Source organism: Stigmatopora argus, chromosome 3 (assembly GCF_051989625.1).
Source record: "Stigmatopora argus isolate UIUO_Sarg chromosome 3, RoL_Sarg_1.0, whole genome shotgun sequence".
NCBI lineage: Eukaryota > Metazoa > Chordata > Actinopteri > Syngnathiformes > Syngnathidae > Stigmatopora > Stigmatopora argus.
In genome coordinates this window covers 12,044,986-12,064,348 of record NC_135389.1, presented here as the reverse complement: position 1 = coordinate 12,064,348, position 19,363 = coordinate 12,044,986, and the positions used below count along the sequence as shown (strand labels likewise).

Sequence of the window (19,363 nt, the reverse complement as noted above, 5' to 3'; positions counted from 1 at the left end):
CCTTTAGGGTCGCCTCTTTCAACACAACAGGACCCGGAATTTTCAACCAATTTGTCTAAACAAGTAAATTTACCTTATCCCAATTCCAAATAAAATGATAATCTCAATTCCACACTTGGAATTGTGCCCTGTTGAACCTCCTTCTCACTAATGATCATAATAGCGTCATTACCTCTCGCTAAACCTGATTTACTTTGAAAGTATTTGGCGGAAATACGTTTCCTCCCTCTTTCATCTTTCACAGTGTTTGTCAGTCACAGCTGGCTAGTTGGCTGGCCTCAAGTTAAGCAATAGCGGACGGACGATGTGAAGTACGACTGGAACGAGCAAATAGCTGCATGGATTTCCCGGAGCGGATCGTAACGAAAGGTGCGTTTAACATCTCCAAACCTTTTCCCATTTACGCGATTTTCACATCGCGATCGCCGTGATTGTTTATTTTACGCGGTGCCTTAAAGTGTCGCTCGGGTAAAACGACGCGATGCTAAGTTGGATGAAACTTTTCATTGTATATGCCGCTTTCAGACGACGTTAGACGGTGTCGAAGCCAGGCAAAAAAGTGCGAGTTTAAATTCGTCATTTGGCGTCTACTCCGGCTACTTTTTTTACGCGAGCGAGAGAGGCCGCGAGATCGTGTAGAGTTGCGTTGTGAATAACAACGTTATACGCGTCTGGGAGCAGCGTGGTGCTTTTTGGCCAAGTTTTTCCCTTCTCAAGTGAAGCTGGCGCTCGATTCTACGCACGCAAGTGAACGTGCCACGAGCACTTGTCTTAAAATAAGCCCCCGCGTTTGTTTAGTCGTGTGTAAACGTTTGGCGCCGGGTTCGTCAGACCCCCGCTGTTATAACACAGGAGAGGGATGGAGTTTTGGGGGACAGGGAGATCTGGTGGTCGTATTTGGATTTTTTTTCTCAATTCAATGAATGATGTTTTGCTATTCCGGAATAGTTTCTTTCTATACTAGCATGCCTCCCTTAAGATGACGACTTGTCATCGTTCTTGTTTTCTAATGGCTGGAGTATGTTTTTTTTTTATCCTCAGGGGACCCCCATAATCAAGATCATGGTAAATCAAAGACTATTATTCATGAATACATGACAAAAACAAACCTTGTTTACAATTTTTAGGGGCAAGTGACTTGATTTTTGTCAAAAAACAAACAAACACAAAACTACATGACCATGGACTAAAAAAATGTGGTCATAGAGACCACAATATTAGCATTAAATTATACCTGGATGACCCAAAATGCTATGTCCACCCACATATGTGCATTTATAATTGTTATTCATTTTGTTATTATTTATATAATTGTTTTTCAATGAATAAATACTAATATATATTATAAAAGGAAAACAGAAATCCACTTTGGTTATGGCGTCCAGTAACACTCCAAACCTTATTTAAAAAACACGATTTAGACGTCCTAATCTTTTAAACTGTGAGTTAGATGTCAATGTCGTTACTTCTGTGAGCACTGACCAAAATGATTGCAGCCTCCCCTAACAGCCAAATATGGATTGGACCTTTATCACGGGCAATACTTGCACTATAAAGGTTTGAAAATTATCACACTAGGAAGATTGGGATGAGGCTATAAAGATTCTTAATTATTGACAAGCAGTAACCCAAAGGTAGGGTTGCTTCTTTGATTCCTTTATGATGCAACACAAAATCAAAGTCTTATTAGGAAAACAACTGATGGGAAATGAGGTGATAACATTTCACAAATATCTATAGATAAGTATTGACTAACTCAGGAAAAAAAAAGATCAGCCCTTATCATTGTGTGTAATGCGTGTTTTGTTTTTCTTCCTTTTTTCTTTTTTAAACCAATTGCAATGACCTGTTCTTTTACTGAAACTAACATCCAAGGCTGAAGTTAAGATTTTCCATTTTCACATATACATTCAGAATCAACACAACCTTGAGAAAGAAAAGTGACCCACAAGGTTAAAATGCTCAGAATCTCTGACAAAAGAACATTTATTGTTACCCGTGTTGGCTCTGCCATTCACAAAGACCTCTTCCCACTCTTGTCCACTCTCCATGGACCATTCAAACAGGTTATTTGCCCGAGCTGGCAAAATAGACTCTTCTCTATTGTGCCGTTTGGACGATCTGCTGAACTCACATAGCCCTTCTCTTATTTCCAAACAGTACAAAGTTTCATTTCTACCAATAGCCATCTCATTTGGCTTTTGCTTGTTGCCATCGGGCTTTCAAAACCATAGTTCATTCTTTAAACAGTGCTAAAAATGCTAAAGCCAAAGCAATAGACTGTATTCTTATGGTAGTCTTAAAGAGTTTTAAAACCCCCACCCCAAAACCAAAGCAGCCCAGGGATAATCATGCACTGGCAAGGACTCCAAGCTACTTAAGCAGACTGAAGGCTTAGCGCTTTTAATCACTTGTAGACTCTTAAACTAAACTTTGAGGAGCCAGGAAGTGTTGCGCTTTCTGTGTACAACTGAATTTTCAATAAATAACTGCACGTTTCGTCGTATATAACCAGAAAGCTTCTTATCATTAATGTTAATGCAATTAATGCAAGCCTATGATATTTTCAACACTTTTGCCAATGGTAAGCGGTCAATCAGGCCGCTTAGAGATGATCTTAAACACACTGCCTGCCAATGATGGTGAAAGACTCTATCCATTTTTCTGGTATCAAGTATAACCATGGACAAACACAAATATGCAATCTGTGCAAAGCTTCTTTTACAATGTAGACACGAAAAAGATACTCCCCGTTTGGTGTGTAAATGCACTCCCATAGCACCTACACCAAGAATCTAACAACAATGCATACACAACCCGAAAGGTTTTCCAATCTCTGCAGGGGTGTCAAACCGGTCCACAAAGGGCCGCACCCTTCCAACTCAACAAGAGGATACCTTTTGCAAGTGTAATCAGTTAACTACAGTCAGGTGCTACTTATTTTAGAAAGACACCTGATTGGTTAAAATGTCGGCACTGGATCGGTTGGAACAAAGACCAGGACCCACTGCGGCCCTCGGCGGAATCGGTTTGACACGTGTCTTAGAGCTAATGGTTCATGGTTCTTTTCCTAATATTTTTAAACAGTCATCAACCAGTGCTTACCAGTGCTTTTGCTAATAAAGTTAACATGAGTCAGTTTAACAGGAGGAGTAGAGGTAACCACTGACCAAAACATCACATAGAAGATTTGCTCTCAAAGTCACATTATGAGGCCATCATAACTCCTTTTAAGAAAGAAAAGGGGCTGAAAATGTATCATTATCTTCCCACATCAATGAAGAATTGACGAGAAACAGAAACAGAAGAGCATTTCCCAAGTAAACAGCCTGCCTGTCATATAATATAATATAAACTGATTTTCAGTCTCTTTTGAAAACCTTCTTTCAACATCCGATTGATAAAATATTTACCAAATGAACGCATCCTTGTAAGGATAACAGTTGAAAATTAAATTAAAGTTTGTCATTCTTGTCATGTTTTTAGTAGATCTAGTTGCAAAGAAAGCAAAACCCATCACTAGTTCCATTTTGCAATGTGTCGTTTTACATGGAATAGTGATAAATAGTTGATTTTTTTTACCCAGAACAAGTTATGCAGATATTGATATAGCGAAAGGTGTCCTCTATGTGGTCAAAATTTGCAGTTACATTGTAATTATAGTTGTATTAACTCATTCACTGCCATTGACATTCAATCTGTTTGAACTGGCACCTGATGATCAATCACTGCCACCCCTTTACATCTAAAATGGATTGGACGGCTATTGCCACCAATGGGAGCCAACGTGTTAATAACCTGCGGATGTGGCACAAGGTAAGCCGCAGAAGTGAATAAAATCCTGCACTCAAAGTCATTCTTTATATCTTCATTTCCTTTAGATTGCTTTAACAATAAACACCGCTTTGTTGTGTGAAGCAATGCACCTGGTTTCACTCCTATCCACCTCTCCCTAGTTCCAGTCACTGACCTCACTTAGTTCTGGCCACTTGCTTCAAGTGTAGATTAAACTGCACTGAATTGAAAGCAAAAAACAACCTTCGGTCCGACTCTCATCTCTCAGAAGGCATAGAACAGATGGCGGATGAACCTATCGCTTTTCTCTAATTCATCATTAATGAGAAGCACTGCTTTGACGCACCCGGATTGCTACGATAACAATGACTTGTCTTTAGATATTTTCTATAGTGATAAGGACAGCAGTCACGCTAGCAAGGAGCTATATCTTTTTGTATTTTATTTTTATTGTATGGCCTTATACATCTAATAAGGGTTCTCTTTAACAAAATGGATCCTGTTGAATGTCATATGGGAGACCTTTGATATGTGAGATGGCAAAAAAATGGGCCTCAGGTTCTCTGGTGAAGTGTCCGTGCCTACTTTGAAGCTTTGTACTGTCTTAGACTTGCAGCCATTGACATGTGTCTTAACACAAAGCCACCATCAAATTAGTGTTACATGTCTGTTGATGGCAAACAATGTGCAGTTTGTGTAGTCATTTTGTTAGGATGATGTGCCAGACACGCTTGATTTAGAGTGCATCATCAAACGGAAGAGAATATTTGTCATAGTTAAGTTTTTTTTTGGTTGGTTGACATGCAGCTCGCTCTTTCCTGCTCTCCCAGAATACTCAGCGTGACAAAATGAATCTCTCGACTACCATTATGGAAGACAAAACTCTTGTCTTCTATACGAGGTCTTATTTTGTCAGATTGCATTGAATACGTAAACACAATTACGATCACTACTAGCCGCCCCACTCAAAATGGATTAAACGTCTATTTTGTCAATGGCAGCCAATGCGTTGAGAGGGTCTCACACAATGCAAGCCAATGGGTATTTATGTTCACTCTCTTCTTGAAGTGTCCACGTCACGTATTCACTTAAAGGTTAATTTGTTGTGGAAGCACTCAATGAGTGATTGATTGCTCCAATTCAGTCATTCGTGTTTTGAATAATGCAGCTGACATTTCAGCTGGAATGACTCTTTGCTGTCACGATTTGAGAAGTCGTCCTTTTGCTCTATTTCTGGCGCATGCTTGCTTTATATCAAAACAGAACGCAGTGTGTCATAGCTTATTATGGGCAGTACTGGGTTTGGCAATTGCCGGAGAACGCATGCTTGTGGAAAAGGATTCCGTTGAATTCTAACTTTTTGGGGGGAGTTTCCACGTGTGTTTCAGCCAAAGCTTGTAATTAAAGTGACTAAGTATGTGAACAATAGAAACCTCATCCCGGACAGGAGAAACAAACAAAAAGCACGATGGTTGAGGAAGGATTAAATATCTGTGTGAAAGTTGCTGTGGTCTTTTCTATGGAAATGGCAGCAAAATATTGTATGACCTTGTTATAAGTTCACCGTTATCAGTCGCTATTTCTATTTGTCCTCTACGACAAAAAGGTGATGATCAACCTCTATCTTAAGTGCGATTTTCTGAATTATATTAATTGCAGGGAAATCCACTTCAGTTACACAACTGCAGCTGTTCCATCTTTATTTTAATTGGCCTCTTGGCTCGAGAAATGGAGATTCCTTCAAACCAGTTGTGATATAATGATATTATTCCCAGCCCAACCTCCTTCCGACACTAACCATCATCCCTATTGGAGGTCGCCCCTGCTCCACATTTTCCTTTCACTTAATTTTATTAAATTAAAAGCCTTCTCATGCCAGGGTGTTGATAGAAATCTACTGGATTTTTTGTCGGGGTTTTGCTAGTGTCAGATTAAAATCCATTTTTTTTGCCAAATGTAGTCACTGTCATATGTGTTTTAATTTCAATTTGTTGACTAACATGAAGTGTTATTTTTCATGGGGCTGCAAAGTGTTGATTTTGGAGATACAGGTTTTTCCCTGAACCCAATTTGGTATTAAAATAGCTTTGGGAATTTTTAAAAATGACCCACAGACTAGTGGTCATGCAGAAGTCTGAACCTGACAGAGTTTAAACTGGAAAGAGAAGTACTTTGAGCACAATACAGGCATAGGGTTACTTTTCATACATGCTGTATAATGAGATGATTTGCTTCGGGGAAGAAAATCTGTCTGTTAGGTTATGTTTTTGTTCACTATTCGTTGCCTTGAGCTCATTTTACAAAAATCACGTCTCTCTTTCACTTAAGCTTGTAACAGCTGTTTTTGTATTTGCAGATAAAATCTCAGGTGTGTTTGTGGTCGTTGGGTTATATATGTTGATGCACATGACATCAGAAACAATTGTGCCTTGGGATTTTTGCAATTCCCACCTTACAGGCTCAGGCAGGGAAGGAGTGAGAGAGTGACTAATGGGAGGGATGGTGGAGAAAGAGGAGGCAACAGTAAATGTAGACAGAAGAAAGGATAAAGAAAAATTGTCTCACAGTGAGGCAAGAATCTTAAAAGCTGGCCAGGACTGTTCTCTGATTCTACGAAAGAAAAATGGACACCACCCCCCATTATCTTTATAATGTTCTTCTTTTATATCTTTGAGGTCAGTATAATTTTTCCTATTAACTCATGAAAGTATAGATTACAATCAATTATCACTAATTCATCTGTAATTTCAACATGAATTTGCCTGCTTTGATTAAATCATTCTGTCTGCCTTCCCCATCTAGTATATATATGTATGTGGTGTCATGTCATAATTATAACCTATCATGATGCCATATTCAAATAAAATGAAAAATTATATTATGTGTATATATATATTTATATATATAAATACATATATATATGTATTTATATATGTATGTATATATATGTATATATATATACATAAATATATATATATATGTATTTATATATGTATGTATGTATACATATATATATACACATATACACAATATAATTTTTCATTTTATTTGAATATAGCATCATAATAGGTTATAATTATGACATGACACCACATACACGTCATAAACATGAATGGATGCTTATGACAGAATTCATTAAGTGTCATTTAATAATTTATGTCACTTTCGAGGCTATTTGACTATGTAGAAAAGGTGGGACTTCCAAACCATCCTTAAAGTATAGTACTTTGTCTCATCTTCCCCTATGCGTAGAATCTATTTAAATTAAACAGCTTGAGTTGTATTATAGTAAAGGTAGGGTTTTGCATACAACACCACAATACAATACACATCATAATACAAGGTCAGAATATGATATGTATCGGGATACATATGTATCCCAATATATATACTACAAGGCGATACTAATCCCAATACAACTAAAAGAACAGACATACCTTTTTTATTTTACCCCGAGTCCTTAACGCTCTTAACATTGAACTTGTCACATTGTGTTTTCAAATACAGTGTCAAAATGTGAGCTTAGCAAAAGTCGCTAAGGTGAAAACTAGGGAAAACTCAATGAATAAAAGTGAATTCTTGATTCATACAATAACATCGATAAGGGTACTGTCAACCCGTGTGCGATCGATTGGTCGTAAGTCTTTTGGTCGTGGTCTTTTGGTCGCCCGGACCGTGACAACGGGCGACCAAAAGACCAGCGACCAAAAGACCAGCGACCAAAAGACCGACGAGCTAAAGACCGGCGACAAAACAAGGTAAAACAACACGGTCTACGCATCAATAAAAGCCAACAATGGCCCTGAGCAGTTTCACTGAGCCGACGTGTGAGTGTATAAGAGTTTGTAGGTACATGAGTTGTCCCCTTAGGAAGGTACGTCAGTCAGGGTCTTAACAAGTTCTCCAACAAAAAACAATAAAACTTTTCTTTAGCCTAATAATTAAGTATGACTAAATAGCAATTCACAGTTTGTATTTAGGGAATTTGAGCAACGATTTAAATGGTAAATATCAATAACCTTCCGGGCAACTAAAAGACCGGCGACCAAAAGATCGGCGACCAAAAGACCGGTGACCAATCGACCGTGTACCCTGTCAACCGGCCTGCAGCGATATATTCTCAAATTGGTATTTTTGAGCACACGCCCAGTCTGGATAAAGGCTGTTCCAATATTTTGATCACCACGTCACTGATCAAGATAACCAAAATATAAAGCAGCATTTATTCATATAGAACTGTGAGGCTGACGGGTCGCTAGATTGAGCAGGCTCAATTAATAGTTAATATTTAGTGGATTGCGTGGAACTTGTCTGACAACAACTTTAAAAAGTTCATTTGTCCTCTATGTTTGTTCAATTTAAGGACATCGCCGACAGTAATTACTCTACCCAGCATGTAATCTTAAACCCACATTTGTCACCTCTGATTGTGCTTATCACCACAAACCATGTGACCAACTTAACAATTTTAAAGACTGCACATTTGGAGGATGTGTTCTTGCTGGTATTCTTGTCCTATTTTCCTCATTGATCAAAAGTATTTACTATTTCTTTTTGGGTGACTCTAAATAATGCCACCTTTGTTGTCTCAATGGACTGTGCTACTTAATTTATTTCATTAACCTCAATCATAACTAGAACTACAGCTGGCCTAATAAAAACTTGACTAATTATCATCAAGAACCAGATCTGTTTACACTCAATCGCTAAATACTTAATATCTCATAGAAATATGTACTCTTTGTTTACCGTAACAAATGTTACAATTATTCATTTGGAAATTCTCAAACAATGAGCGTATAGCCTAATTATTATCTGGTTTCAACATACACACAAAGTGTTTACTGTAACAGAATCTAACTAACTAAGCTCAGCCTGGGGCTAAACCTGAACATCAACACACGGAAAAGCACGAGTCTAATGTAAGGCAGTCATGTAACCTAATACTTGTTTAGAAACGTGAGAATGTCAATGTGAAAGTTCAGCAGCTAAAATGGACCACTTTGAGGGTTCTAACGTTAACAGGCATTCGGAACTATTGACTGGAGAAATTGGTGTAGTACGATGTTTTACACAGTAGAGATAAAAGCTGTATTTGCAATATTTGCAATGGCCCTTTCCTTTCTTTTAACTCATAGACTGCTGATACTAGTGATATGAATTTAATTCATTATAAATGGGAAGCCTGCCATTGAATGATCCCTGTCAGCCCTCCCAGCATAAATGGATTTATTTACTCGTTAAGTGTCGAAAATGTTGAAGCAGCAAAAACGTTGGTTCTGAATTGACTGGTGCTCCTTTTTAATGTGTCATGTATGTATAGTTTTATTGAAACGAAGTCTGTGAGAAATACATCTGGGAGGGAACATGCATTAAGAGTATTCAAATCCTCTCTGCCAGCACTCTGACCAATTGGAGTGCGTGAACTTAAAGGGGAGGGAAGCCAAAAACAGCCATTCACTCAAAGCCAAAAACATAAGGAATCCACCCTGCAGCTACAGTCTCATCTGTGGTTGTCTCTGATGTCATTCTGATGTAATTCCTTCCCTTTCATTATTATAAGTTGTGCTTGCTGCGAGAAATATAGCTGAAAAAAATTACGAGCTATGTTAGGGCAAATAAATCCGTTCAGAGATTGAATAGATGTCACCAACGTCGTGGCACATTTATTGGACTTTGGTACAGGCAGTGAAGGTTCAATTGCAATTCACTGAGTGTAAACTTTGTATCTCCTTTCATGCTCAGCAAGTAACTGCTGACCAATTGAGAGTGGAGCCCACTTTTCACCTGTTGTGGAGCTCGGTAAGCTATTCTGAAAACGTGAAAATGGGCCTTTTACAATAGTCCCCCAATAATCCTCAATGCACTGTCGAACTTTGATTTTCCCCACATTTAGTGAAAAAATGGGCAGAAATACAATGATCAAATGTTATAAAAGTTTTATGATAATGACAGATACATGTAAAAGACACTGGGATTTTTTGGGTTGTTATTTCTTATGGGAATAGTTGTAAATATGTGCCCAATGTGTTCACTTGATTGAAATCTGGCCCAAGCATTTTAAGCGAATTGGAAATGGATGAAAAAGATTGGGGTTTTAGAATATATTTAAATGGGTTATCTTATTTTTAATGAATTTATTTGAATTAAAACATAGTTATGAAAAAAGGAGCACATGATCAATTTGAAAATTAATAAAATATTTGCTATTAAATTGCTAAGATAGCGGCTCAGTCAAAATCAGTAGACTCGCGTGCAATAATGTGACTATGATATCCCTATTCTAAATCACTGTCTTGGCTTTGTTGTGACTCATTGTGATCCTGGGAAATTTAAGTTGAATAATGCAATAAATTAATTGCATTACCAACAACGTTATTGCGTTATATGATGGACAATACTTCAAACATCGTGTCATATACGAACAGATCCTTTATCACAGTTCTCCCCATTTCACCATGGGAAAATATGTCAAAAACTCAGCTGGCTTTACAATGGGGAGCATTCAGAGTCAGAATCATAAAGGCGTGCCAAGCATAAGTCAAAAGGTTGTTCTTGTTAGAATGCAGGTCAGAGACAAAACTGATCTCAGAATTTTCTGGAAGGACATGGATGCATGGGGCAACAGGACTGGACAGAATATGTAGAGTGCAGTGGTCTGACACGTGAAAGCCGAAGACTGATTCCATTCTGTGGGATTTTCCTGTGTACTCTTTTCTTTTTTTGTTGAAAAGGTATTTGATGCTGAAAGTTAAGTTTGACCGTTAAATCATTTTTGACATGTTGATATAGAATTTCAGACAGGATTAGCATTCTGCTCTGAAATATATATATATATATATATATATATATATATATATATATATATATATATATATATATATATATATATATATATATATATATATTTTTTTTTTGAAAGTACCAGGATTCTAGCTGATGCCAACAATTTATATTATATTACGATGGATGCATTGCAGTATCATTGTTTTCCGTATTTTTGAGTGGAAAAGAGATGACATTTTTTTTTGAGTCTTTCCTGCAAGTAACAGATGGGCAGCGTTGGAAGAGAAATATCACACTGTATACAGTATAAATATCGCGCCTTGCACTTTCTCGGTTCTCACCATTCCTGGTATGCTGGATTTCAAAAAACAGTTTGAAACGCTGATGAGAATGCTCATCCCTCCCTCCTAATTTGCCATCAGAGATTAAATGGGTGTTTAACTGGTTGTTATATCATATACTGTACACTTCTGGCTTTACCACAAACTAACTATACCAGAAACCGTCTGATGGAGGTATGGGGCTGCTGGATCTACCGGGGCGTAGTTAAAAGAAAATTAATTCATTTATTTTTTGGGGGTGCTTGAGCGTATTCCAACCAACTAAGGGCAGCAGGCGGTGGACACCCTGAATTGCTTTCCAGCCGCTTGCAGGGCATGAAGAGACGGACAACCATTCACGTTCACACTCATAAGTAGGGGCAATTTAGAGTGTTCAACAAGCCTAATGTGCATGGGCAGAACATGCAATCGCAACACAAGAAGGTCAAAACCCACTGGGGATTGAACCCTCAATCTTAGAACTATCTGGCTGATGCATACCTGTCAACCTCTGCCGATAACTGCCCTTATAAATGATTATGATTCCCCTTACAAACCCCAAATTTTTGGGGGGTTTGCAAGGGGAATCATAATCATTTATAAGGGCAGTTATCGGCAGAGGTTGACAGGTATGCTGATGTGCTAATCACCACAACTTTTCTACCGCTAATAGAGAGTGTCACTTCAGAATGGTACATCAATAGACAGGGTCCCTGCAAAACTTTTCAAGAAAAGAGGCCATAGTTCATAATTGGTGTCAGTTTCATAAACTTGGTCAAGCCGAGTCAAAACTCTAAATTTAAAATGTGCTCACAAGGTCAACGCTTTAGGAAAACTAATGAAAAGGCAAAGACTCTAAAATGTCTTTAAGTGGGTGTTTTAGGTCTTCAAAAAGACAAGCAAAGCAGCAGTGGGAGAGAAAAATATTCTTGGCAAATGGTTTGGTGTGTTAGCTGACTCATCTCCTCTCCGCCTGTTGTTGTTGTTCTTGCTGTCCTGAAGCTGTTTGCGAGGAGCTCGGAAGAGTCTAAAGCTTGTTATTCATGAACCCATCATGAAGTGTTCTTGGTACGCATTTGACAAAGCTTTATCTCTTTTCTACTTCAGATGCAAAATGCTGAGAGGTCATCGAAGACGGCCTCATTTACCTCCCCAAAGTTAACCCCCAGTACCAAAAGTGAGCATCCTAGAGGGTAGGAAAGGCAAGGTAGCCCCCGTAAATATGCCTGGATGGAGGACTCAGTGGCATCTTTTCCTACTGAACTCCCTCACCTGTGCTCTGGAGATCTGTGTGGCAGCTGGGATCACATATGTACCCCCGTTGCTGCTGGAGGCTGGTGTGGAGGAGCGTTACATGACTATGGTTCTAGGTGAGTGGTTAAAACTATAGATATGTCTACCAGAGTAGGGGTACTTCTGCAAATGTTTCAATCGATGCAGTTCGAAATTTATAGTTGCATTGTCTACTCGTTCTTTGTTAACTAAAAGGCTGTTGTCGATTGCCAGTCCTGGGGGAAGGTTTTTGACATTGCAATGTCTTTGACCACATAGCTGAAAATAATAACAATTTAGTCTGTCTATTGGGCAGCTGGGAAAATAATGGGAAATCCAATATCTTTTAGAAAAAAATTGTTTGTATTTCTGGGCTATTATAGGCTACCTCTATCCAGACAAATCAAAGGGAGCAAGTTATGATCTTAAAATCTATTATACCACAATTTGGTGATGGTGTCAGTCCTGTGTTCGTTTTTTTCTTGCTACGATTGTACATGGCAATATCTGATATAGTTCAGAGTTGGGTCCTAGTTTTGAGAAAATCAAGATCGGGTTGAGAAAGAAAAAAAACAGAAAACGCATACGCTAATCTCAGACTACACAATTACTTAAATGCTATTCCGATGGTCTTTACTTAAAGCAGCTCATTTTAAACATTTTGTGAGCTACAGATAACGGTCCGAGTTCCACCAAAACTAAAGGCGATATTCATATAACAAGACATTTACATTTTTACTCTAAATGGCCTTTCTATTAGTTAGAAATGATTTCATTGTTAGTTTAGTGTGTGCTGTGCTGCAAGGCAATTTGGGAAGGGCACTCAGACTTATTCAACTATCCTATTATTATAATGGAGGGCTTGAGTGTTATTTGAATGAAAATAGATATTGTGTCTCAGGAGGCTAAAAGCCAATTTCCACCAAGCTCGTGTCAGGTTCTGAAAAGGCTGCTTTCTGCTTGACCTAATAGCCATTTTTTTAGCTGCTCAATGCTCCGTATTTTTTCTTGCAAGAACGAGCAAACGACTCTAAACAAAATCGTAACATTTGAAACAGCACATTTTGAAACGAGGCAGTATTCTGCTGCTACAGCAATCTGATTCTTGTGTTCTGAAAACAGTAATAGTTTGGGACTAAACCCACACTGCAGATTATTAGTGCATTATAGTGTGCGCGCGTACATTTTTCCATTCAGAGCAAATATCCGTGCGAACAGCTGTAGCTGGTGAGACTTGTTGCGATTGGCTTCCACAGCTGCAGAACTAAGGTGACAACTGGCTGCAGTTAACTATGCTCCATAACTACCGGTCTGTGTTTGTCCATTCACTCTATACTCTGCGTTTTATCAACCTATTTTACCAATTCTTCTTCGTATTATTTTTTAGCTGGGCTGTACAGTCTCAATTTTTATTTTGAGATGAATTCATGGTTACTATTGACCATTTGATTCAAGTGAGCTGGAAGTGAATGATCAGGTTTCAGTGCATTTATTGATCACTGCCAGATCTCCCAGTCAAAATGGATTACATGTCTATCACTGCCAATGGCAGCCAATGAAATAATTGACTTATTGACTAGTTAAAGGTTTCTATTTCTCCAATAGAAACACCGAAGGCCTTGCCCCAAAGACCAAGTAGCTTTCCATATTGTATGTTAAATCTATCTAGCTGTGGACACCGTGTGTGGTCTGCCCTGCTCTAATTAACACGATTCAGTCATGTGTAGAGGATGAGCTGATAAAGGCATACCTTCAGGCAGAAGGACATGCGTAGGAGAAACGCTCCCCCACATTCAGCGATGATGGCGATCCACTTCCTGGAGGATTGGCTGACAAAGAGACCTAAAACAAAGATTGAAACATATACCGTTTTAATACAAGTAGAAAACTGCATTTTAAAGCCCACATTTCATATATATATTTTTTGAAGTTAAAATGTTTCTTTTCATTCATTTTTTTTATTCAATCATCTTCCGTACCGCACTTTGTGTTTTGGAAAAAAGGGCCAAACTACAAAGTTTACTGGACCGTTTTTTTTTGTTTTTGTTTAAAAAGTGGTCTTTAAAAACATGGATTTATTTCAATTTGCCTTACATTGAACTTCCAACCTCTTTGACTTTACACTAAGTTGATATGCTTGGCTTTATTCCCAGGTATTGGTCCGGTACTTGGTCTTTTGTTTATCCCTTTAATTGGCTCAGCCAGTGATAACTGCAACAGCAGCTATGGAAGAAGGCGACCTTTCATCTGGCTGCTATCTCTGGGAGTCCTCCTGGCACTTTTTATCATCCCTTATGCCGACATCCTGGCTGCACACCTTGCTTGGGGAGGACGGACGTTCCAGGTCGGTAACTAATTAATCAGTTTCTCTATTTTCAGTAGATTCTCCTCTTGAGGGTTGCGGCTGAGCTGAATGCTTGGCATTATCTGAGCCTCTACCAGGGTACAGTTCCTAAGCAAATGATGTTGAAAAGATGCTGCATTTAGATTACTTGCGTTCAGATGACCTGGTAAATCTGTTATCTCGAGCTATTTATACGGTACCCGTTAATTATGTTGTTTGGGGTCAAAGCTGGTTAATTCGTTTCTCCGTTTCAGCAGATTGAGGTTATATCGGTCTTTTACCAGAAGTGATTGGCCGTGGGTTTGCAACCCTGATGAAAACTTCTGAAGCGTAGCCTGGTAGTTTAGATATAGGGTAGATGTGTCTGTAGAAATTCTACAAACCAAAACAATCTATCAATTCATGATAGTTTGTGTTTAAGATCTTATTTAAACAGTAATTTGTAAAACTTTCTCATCATAGCTTTCAGTTGAATGTGTCATGCCATCAGCAGTTAAATCCGTTCTTCATTTTGTTACATGTAGTGGTTGTAAATGCCCCCTGAGCTGTAGGTTAGACAAAAAAAAAACAAGCTGGTTATAGCCTTGCTCTCAACAGTTGATTTGGTCGGCATCAAAGTTTTATAAATGTGTCCAAACCAGAGTAAGGATTGGCAAAAACAATGAAATGGGATCAAATGATGCTTGTGTGAAAGCACACTTGGATATATATCACATCGGTGATCAAAAGTTCAACTTTAACTGATTTGCTTCCTTTCTTTAGGTGGCTTTCCTTATCCTTGGAGTGGGCCTCCTTGACTTTTGTGGACAAGTTTGCTTCACGCCATTGGAGGCACTGTTATCAGATCTGTATCGAGATGGGAAGGACTGTAACCAAGCCTTTGCAATGTTTTCCTTCATGGTCAGTTTGGGGGGATGCGTGGGATACTTGCTTCCCGCGTTTGACTGGAGCCACAGCCTGCTCTCCGTTTATCTTGGAGGCCAGGACCAATGCCTATTTTTCCTGCTCATCCTGATTTTCATACCAAGCGTGCTCATCACTATGAAAGTTTCCAAAGAACCCTCCAGCGCCATCGGCGGCTCGGTTGACAAAGCGTCTTCGCAGGAACCGGGAGCCGGTGGAACGGAAGTCACCCAGTGCGGTGTACCTCCCTCTTGCTGCTACCTGCTGAGGTGCAAATTTAGGCTGCTGAAGTCGGGACCTCTGCTATGCTTGCTGAGAACCTGCTGGTCCATGACCCCCGCCATTTACAGAAGCTACTGCCATGTACCGAGGGTGATGTGGCAGCTCTGTGTGGCTCAGCTTTGTAGCTGGATGGCCGTCATGTCCTTCATGCTCTTCTTCACGGTCTTTGTAGCGGAAGGCCTGTATGGTGGCGACCCTAGTGCCGTTCCGGGGAGTGTGGCCAGGCACAGATATGATGAAGGTCAGTGTCACTCAATTTCAAGTTGGCCTTATTTTCTGATTGCGCAAACACAGTTGATTTCTTTTTTTAAATGACGGAGATGGCGATCCAATCCATTTCAACTGGGAGGGATGGCAATGAAGGAACACTGAAACGTGTTCTTTCTCTGCCATCCCTCCCAGTTCTAATGGCTTTTGTTTCTTTGTCCTTCGGCAGAACTTCAGCTTAATGTGTGGCCAGCCCAGTGGGCCAGATTTGGAGGCACTGCTTCAGTAAACGTGTGTTAGCCACATAAATGCTTCCCAATGATTTATCTTCAGTTAGTGCAAAAGTCTAGGAAGCTCTTTAAATGCTCGCCCCTTCCCATCCTCCCTTCCTGTGTGTTCAAAGGCTTGACAGGTTCATAAATGACCAAAGTGGCAAGAAAGACTCCCACTTGAAAATTAGCATTTGAACAGCCTTTGCTCTCTTCTTTCAGTATTTGGTTCTCAATTCTTGACGCATTTCTTACAAGTGCTTAAAGGCAACTGTACCGTACTGAGGTTTTCACGTATATGACACTATGACTCCATTGCTGTTCTTTTTTGTTTTTAGGCATCCGCATGGGAAGTCTGGGTTTGTTCATGCAGTGTGCCACCTCAACCTTCTTCTCAATAGTCATGAGTCGAATGGTTCAATGTTTCGGATCGCGCTCGGTGTACCTGTCCAGCATGGTGAGCTTCACTGTGTTCACCTTGGTCATCTGCCTGTCAGAAAGTGTGCTCCTGGTAACAATCATGGCCGCCCTCACCGGCTATGCCTATGCTACACTACAGACGTTACCTTATACCCTCACCTGCCACTACCACAAACAGAAGAAGGTAAGCACCTGTTGTACTGTACTTGAAGGGAGTTTTTCTTGGAAAATCTGCAGGACAGTAGCTAAAGCTTTCTCTGTTCCTTAGGTGTATATGCCAAAAAGGAAAACCAAAATGACACGTAAAAATGATTTTACATCCAAGAGAGACTATTTGACTTCATCGGAAGAAGTAGGCTTAATAAACGACAAGGCTGACCCCTCGTCTGGAAACGTCTTCTTCAGCCAGGATGCTTACTACCCCGCGCCCTTCAACCAGAACGGCTCTGCTCGCAATTCCACCGAGTCGGAGGAGCCTCAGTCAGGATACGAAGACCGCGGCGTGGGCTTGGACTTTGCCATTTTAGACAGCACCTTCCTTCTCTCTCAGGTCATCCCCACACTCCTCATGGGGACCATTGTGCAACTGGCACAGTCGGTCACCGCCTACATCGCCTGCTCCGTAATCTTGGGCCTTGTGGCAATCTTTTTAGCAAATCATATCGTCTTTGACCAAAAGGATCTTAAAGGATGTGACTTTGATGGCCATCCCACTATAAGGATTGTGGAATAATTGCGGGGTGGGTTTCAACAATGCACTATTGCTTAGTATGCCAGGAGGCCTTGCTCTATTTTGGGGCATTTGCACCTTAGCAAAAGGGTGGAGAAAGTGAATGATCACCTCTCAGTGCCATTGACTGCGATAAATGCCTGATTGATTTCAACTGGAAAGGTTGGCTGAGTGCTCATTTTTTTCCTGTTTTATGTCAAATACCATTTCAACTTAAAAACGGACTGGCTGACTATCGCTCATCTTTTTTTAACCATATCTAAATTTACCCCCAAATTTACATTATACATGTGCTGCTGAGCTAGTAACCAATGCACATATCAGACTGTATTTGTCTTTTATGCGTCTTTCTGGTTTAGCTTGTCAATAAAACCCTTTCCAGGACACAAAATGGCACCACTGAGCACACCCCACCAGATAAATGTGTACGTGTACGGAAGCTTTTAGAGGCTTTCCGGTAGATAAAAGTCATATTCCTACAGGATCTATTCATTAATAGTGATTCAAGAGGCAGTTTAGAGCAAATATGGACTCTTCCATCTCCAACACGGACAAACATCTCAGGTTAGCACTTTGCCTTTCGACAATCTCAGACTCCGCATGGGTGTTATAACGCAGTAGATCTAACTTTCATATCACTTTCCCACATATTGTCAAAAGACCAAATCATTAGTTATGTAAAGGGAGCCATTTGGTAACTGAAGATAACAGTAGGCACTGTGGAAGGCCAGTTCGAGTAGTGTGTATGTATAATTGTCTGGTGTTATAACTGGGCAGTTTTTCTTCTTCTTTTTTCCTTTAGCGGATCAGTGTGGATCCAGCGTTCTGATTTAAAGCTTGAGCTAGTTTAAAAGATTTAATTTTTGGGGGGACAAAGATGATTGGTTTTGGCCTCAGAATGCAAACATAAATATGTTCTTGCAGTAGCACAATTATTTAAAAAAAGTGCCTGTATATTTTTCTGCTTTTTGTATATTTGTATTTATTTGTAATACTTTTATTGGGAAAATGTTTTTAAGATATTGGCAGTTTGCGCATGGATGAGGGCTATATCCGTGAAATGATAAATTATTTGTACAGTGGCGTGCAAGCCTCCTCAGAGTTCTAACTTATTTGAACACGACAGCGTCGTTTCTTTGCTTCCACGCTTAATTTGCGGTTAATTTTTTCATGTTAATTCATCAGCACTGCTTTTATTACCACTGAAATCCCGTATATATTTTCAACAAAATATTTTTTAGCGACAGCAGATCTTTAAGCCCCCTTTTGGAACTAAATTGATTTTTTTTAAAGCCAGTGCCAATTTTAGACTAGAAATATATGATACACGTTTTTATAGTGATGTACCATCTGATGTCTCTGTAAGAAATGTGTTCTCCGAACAGCTTTTCCTAGACAATAAAACATTAAATGGTTGACAAGGTTTAGTTGTGTGTGTACTCCTGAGATGTGATCGCGTTGTTTTATTGGAAGAAACAGTGGCTTCATTTTACATTGCCTTCCAATTTGCCCTCAGAAAAAAATGATCTTGGTAATGGTGCCATCACTTGGAGGTCCCGAGAACTGACAGTTTTCACCCCCTCCCCCTGACACACATGGTCATGCAGCTGCTGACATTATCTGTTACATGGAAAAGACGATAGGCCTTGGTGTCACTAGGAATGGCACGCAGACAATGTGTGCCATTCCATGTCAAGCCTCTTGCAGCTCTTACATATGTACTATGAGAAACATGCTGAGATCTTAACTCATTCACGGCCATTGACAGCTATAGACATCAAATTTATGTAGCTGGCGTTGAGCGATCATGTTTCAGTGAGAGACCCATTCATTTTGACGGGGAGGGTTGGCAGCGAGCATTCGCTTGAAGCAGGGATAGATGATGCCGTAAAGGTAGGTTTCAGACATGTGACTGGACTGGGGGGCTTTCTCCTTAAAACTTAGGTGCCGTCAAGCCGAGATGCTGATTTTTGTGTTTCAAAAAATATGGAAGAAAAATTGGTATCTGGAGAATATTGTGATCAAGAGAGATATG

The 19,363-nt window shown here is 39.6% G+C and overlaps 1 protein-coding gene across 4 annotated transcripts; it reads left to right on the top strand.

The window, feature by feature from the left end:
* The first annotated feature begins 252 nt into the window (after window positions 1-252).
* Window positions 253-18,749, top strand: LOC144071219 (solute carrier family 45 member 3). Of its 4 annotated transcripts, none has more exons than XM_077596123.1 (6): window positions 253-369; window positions 12,009-12,271; window positions 14,327-14,517; window positions 15,280-15,943; window positions 16,517-16,782; window positions 16,867-18,749. In XM_077596123.1, exons 2-6 carry the CDS (start codon window positions 12,124-12,126, stop codon window positions 17,329-17,331), a joined length of 1,734 nt encoding a protein of 577 aa, XP_077452249.1. In that variant the 5' UTR covers window positions 253-369; window positions 12,009-12,123; the 3' UTR covers window positions 17,332-18,749. The 4 variants fall into 4 exon arrangements, with proteins under 4 accessions (XP_077452249.1, XP_077452252.1, XP_077452250.1 ...); XM_077596124.1 differs by lacking the exon at window positions 253-369 and adding an exon at window positions 437-1,065; XM_077596125.1 differs by lacking the exon at window positions 253-369 and adding an exon at window positions 6,355-6,470.
* The last annotated feature ends 614 nt before the right edge of the window (window positions 18,750-19,363 follow it).

What these genes read in the sequence shown, in the direction of transcription:
- LOC144071219 (XM_077596123.1), top strand. Translation starts at nt 12,124, where the DNA reads ATGCCTGGATGGAGGACTCAGTGGCATCTTTTCCTACTGAACTCCCTC. An exon ending in GGGGAGGACGGACGTTCCAG is followed by an intron (nt 14,518 to 15,279) that starts GTCGGTAACTAA and finishes TCCTTTCTTTAG; the next exon opens with GTGGCTTTCCTTATCCTTGG. An exon ending in ACTACCACAAACAGAAGAAG is followed by an intron (nt 16,783 to 16,866) that starts GTAAGCACCTGT and finishes TCTGTTCCTTAG; the next exon opens with GTGTATATGCCAAAAAGGAA.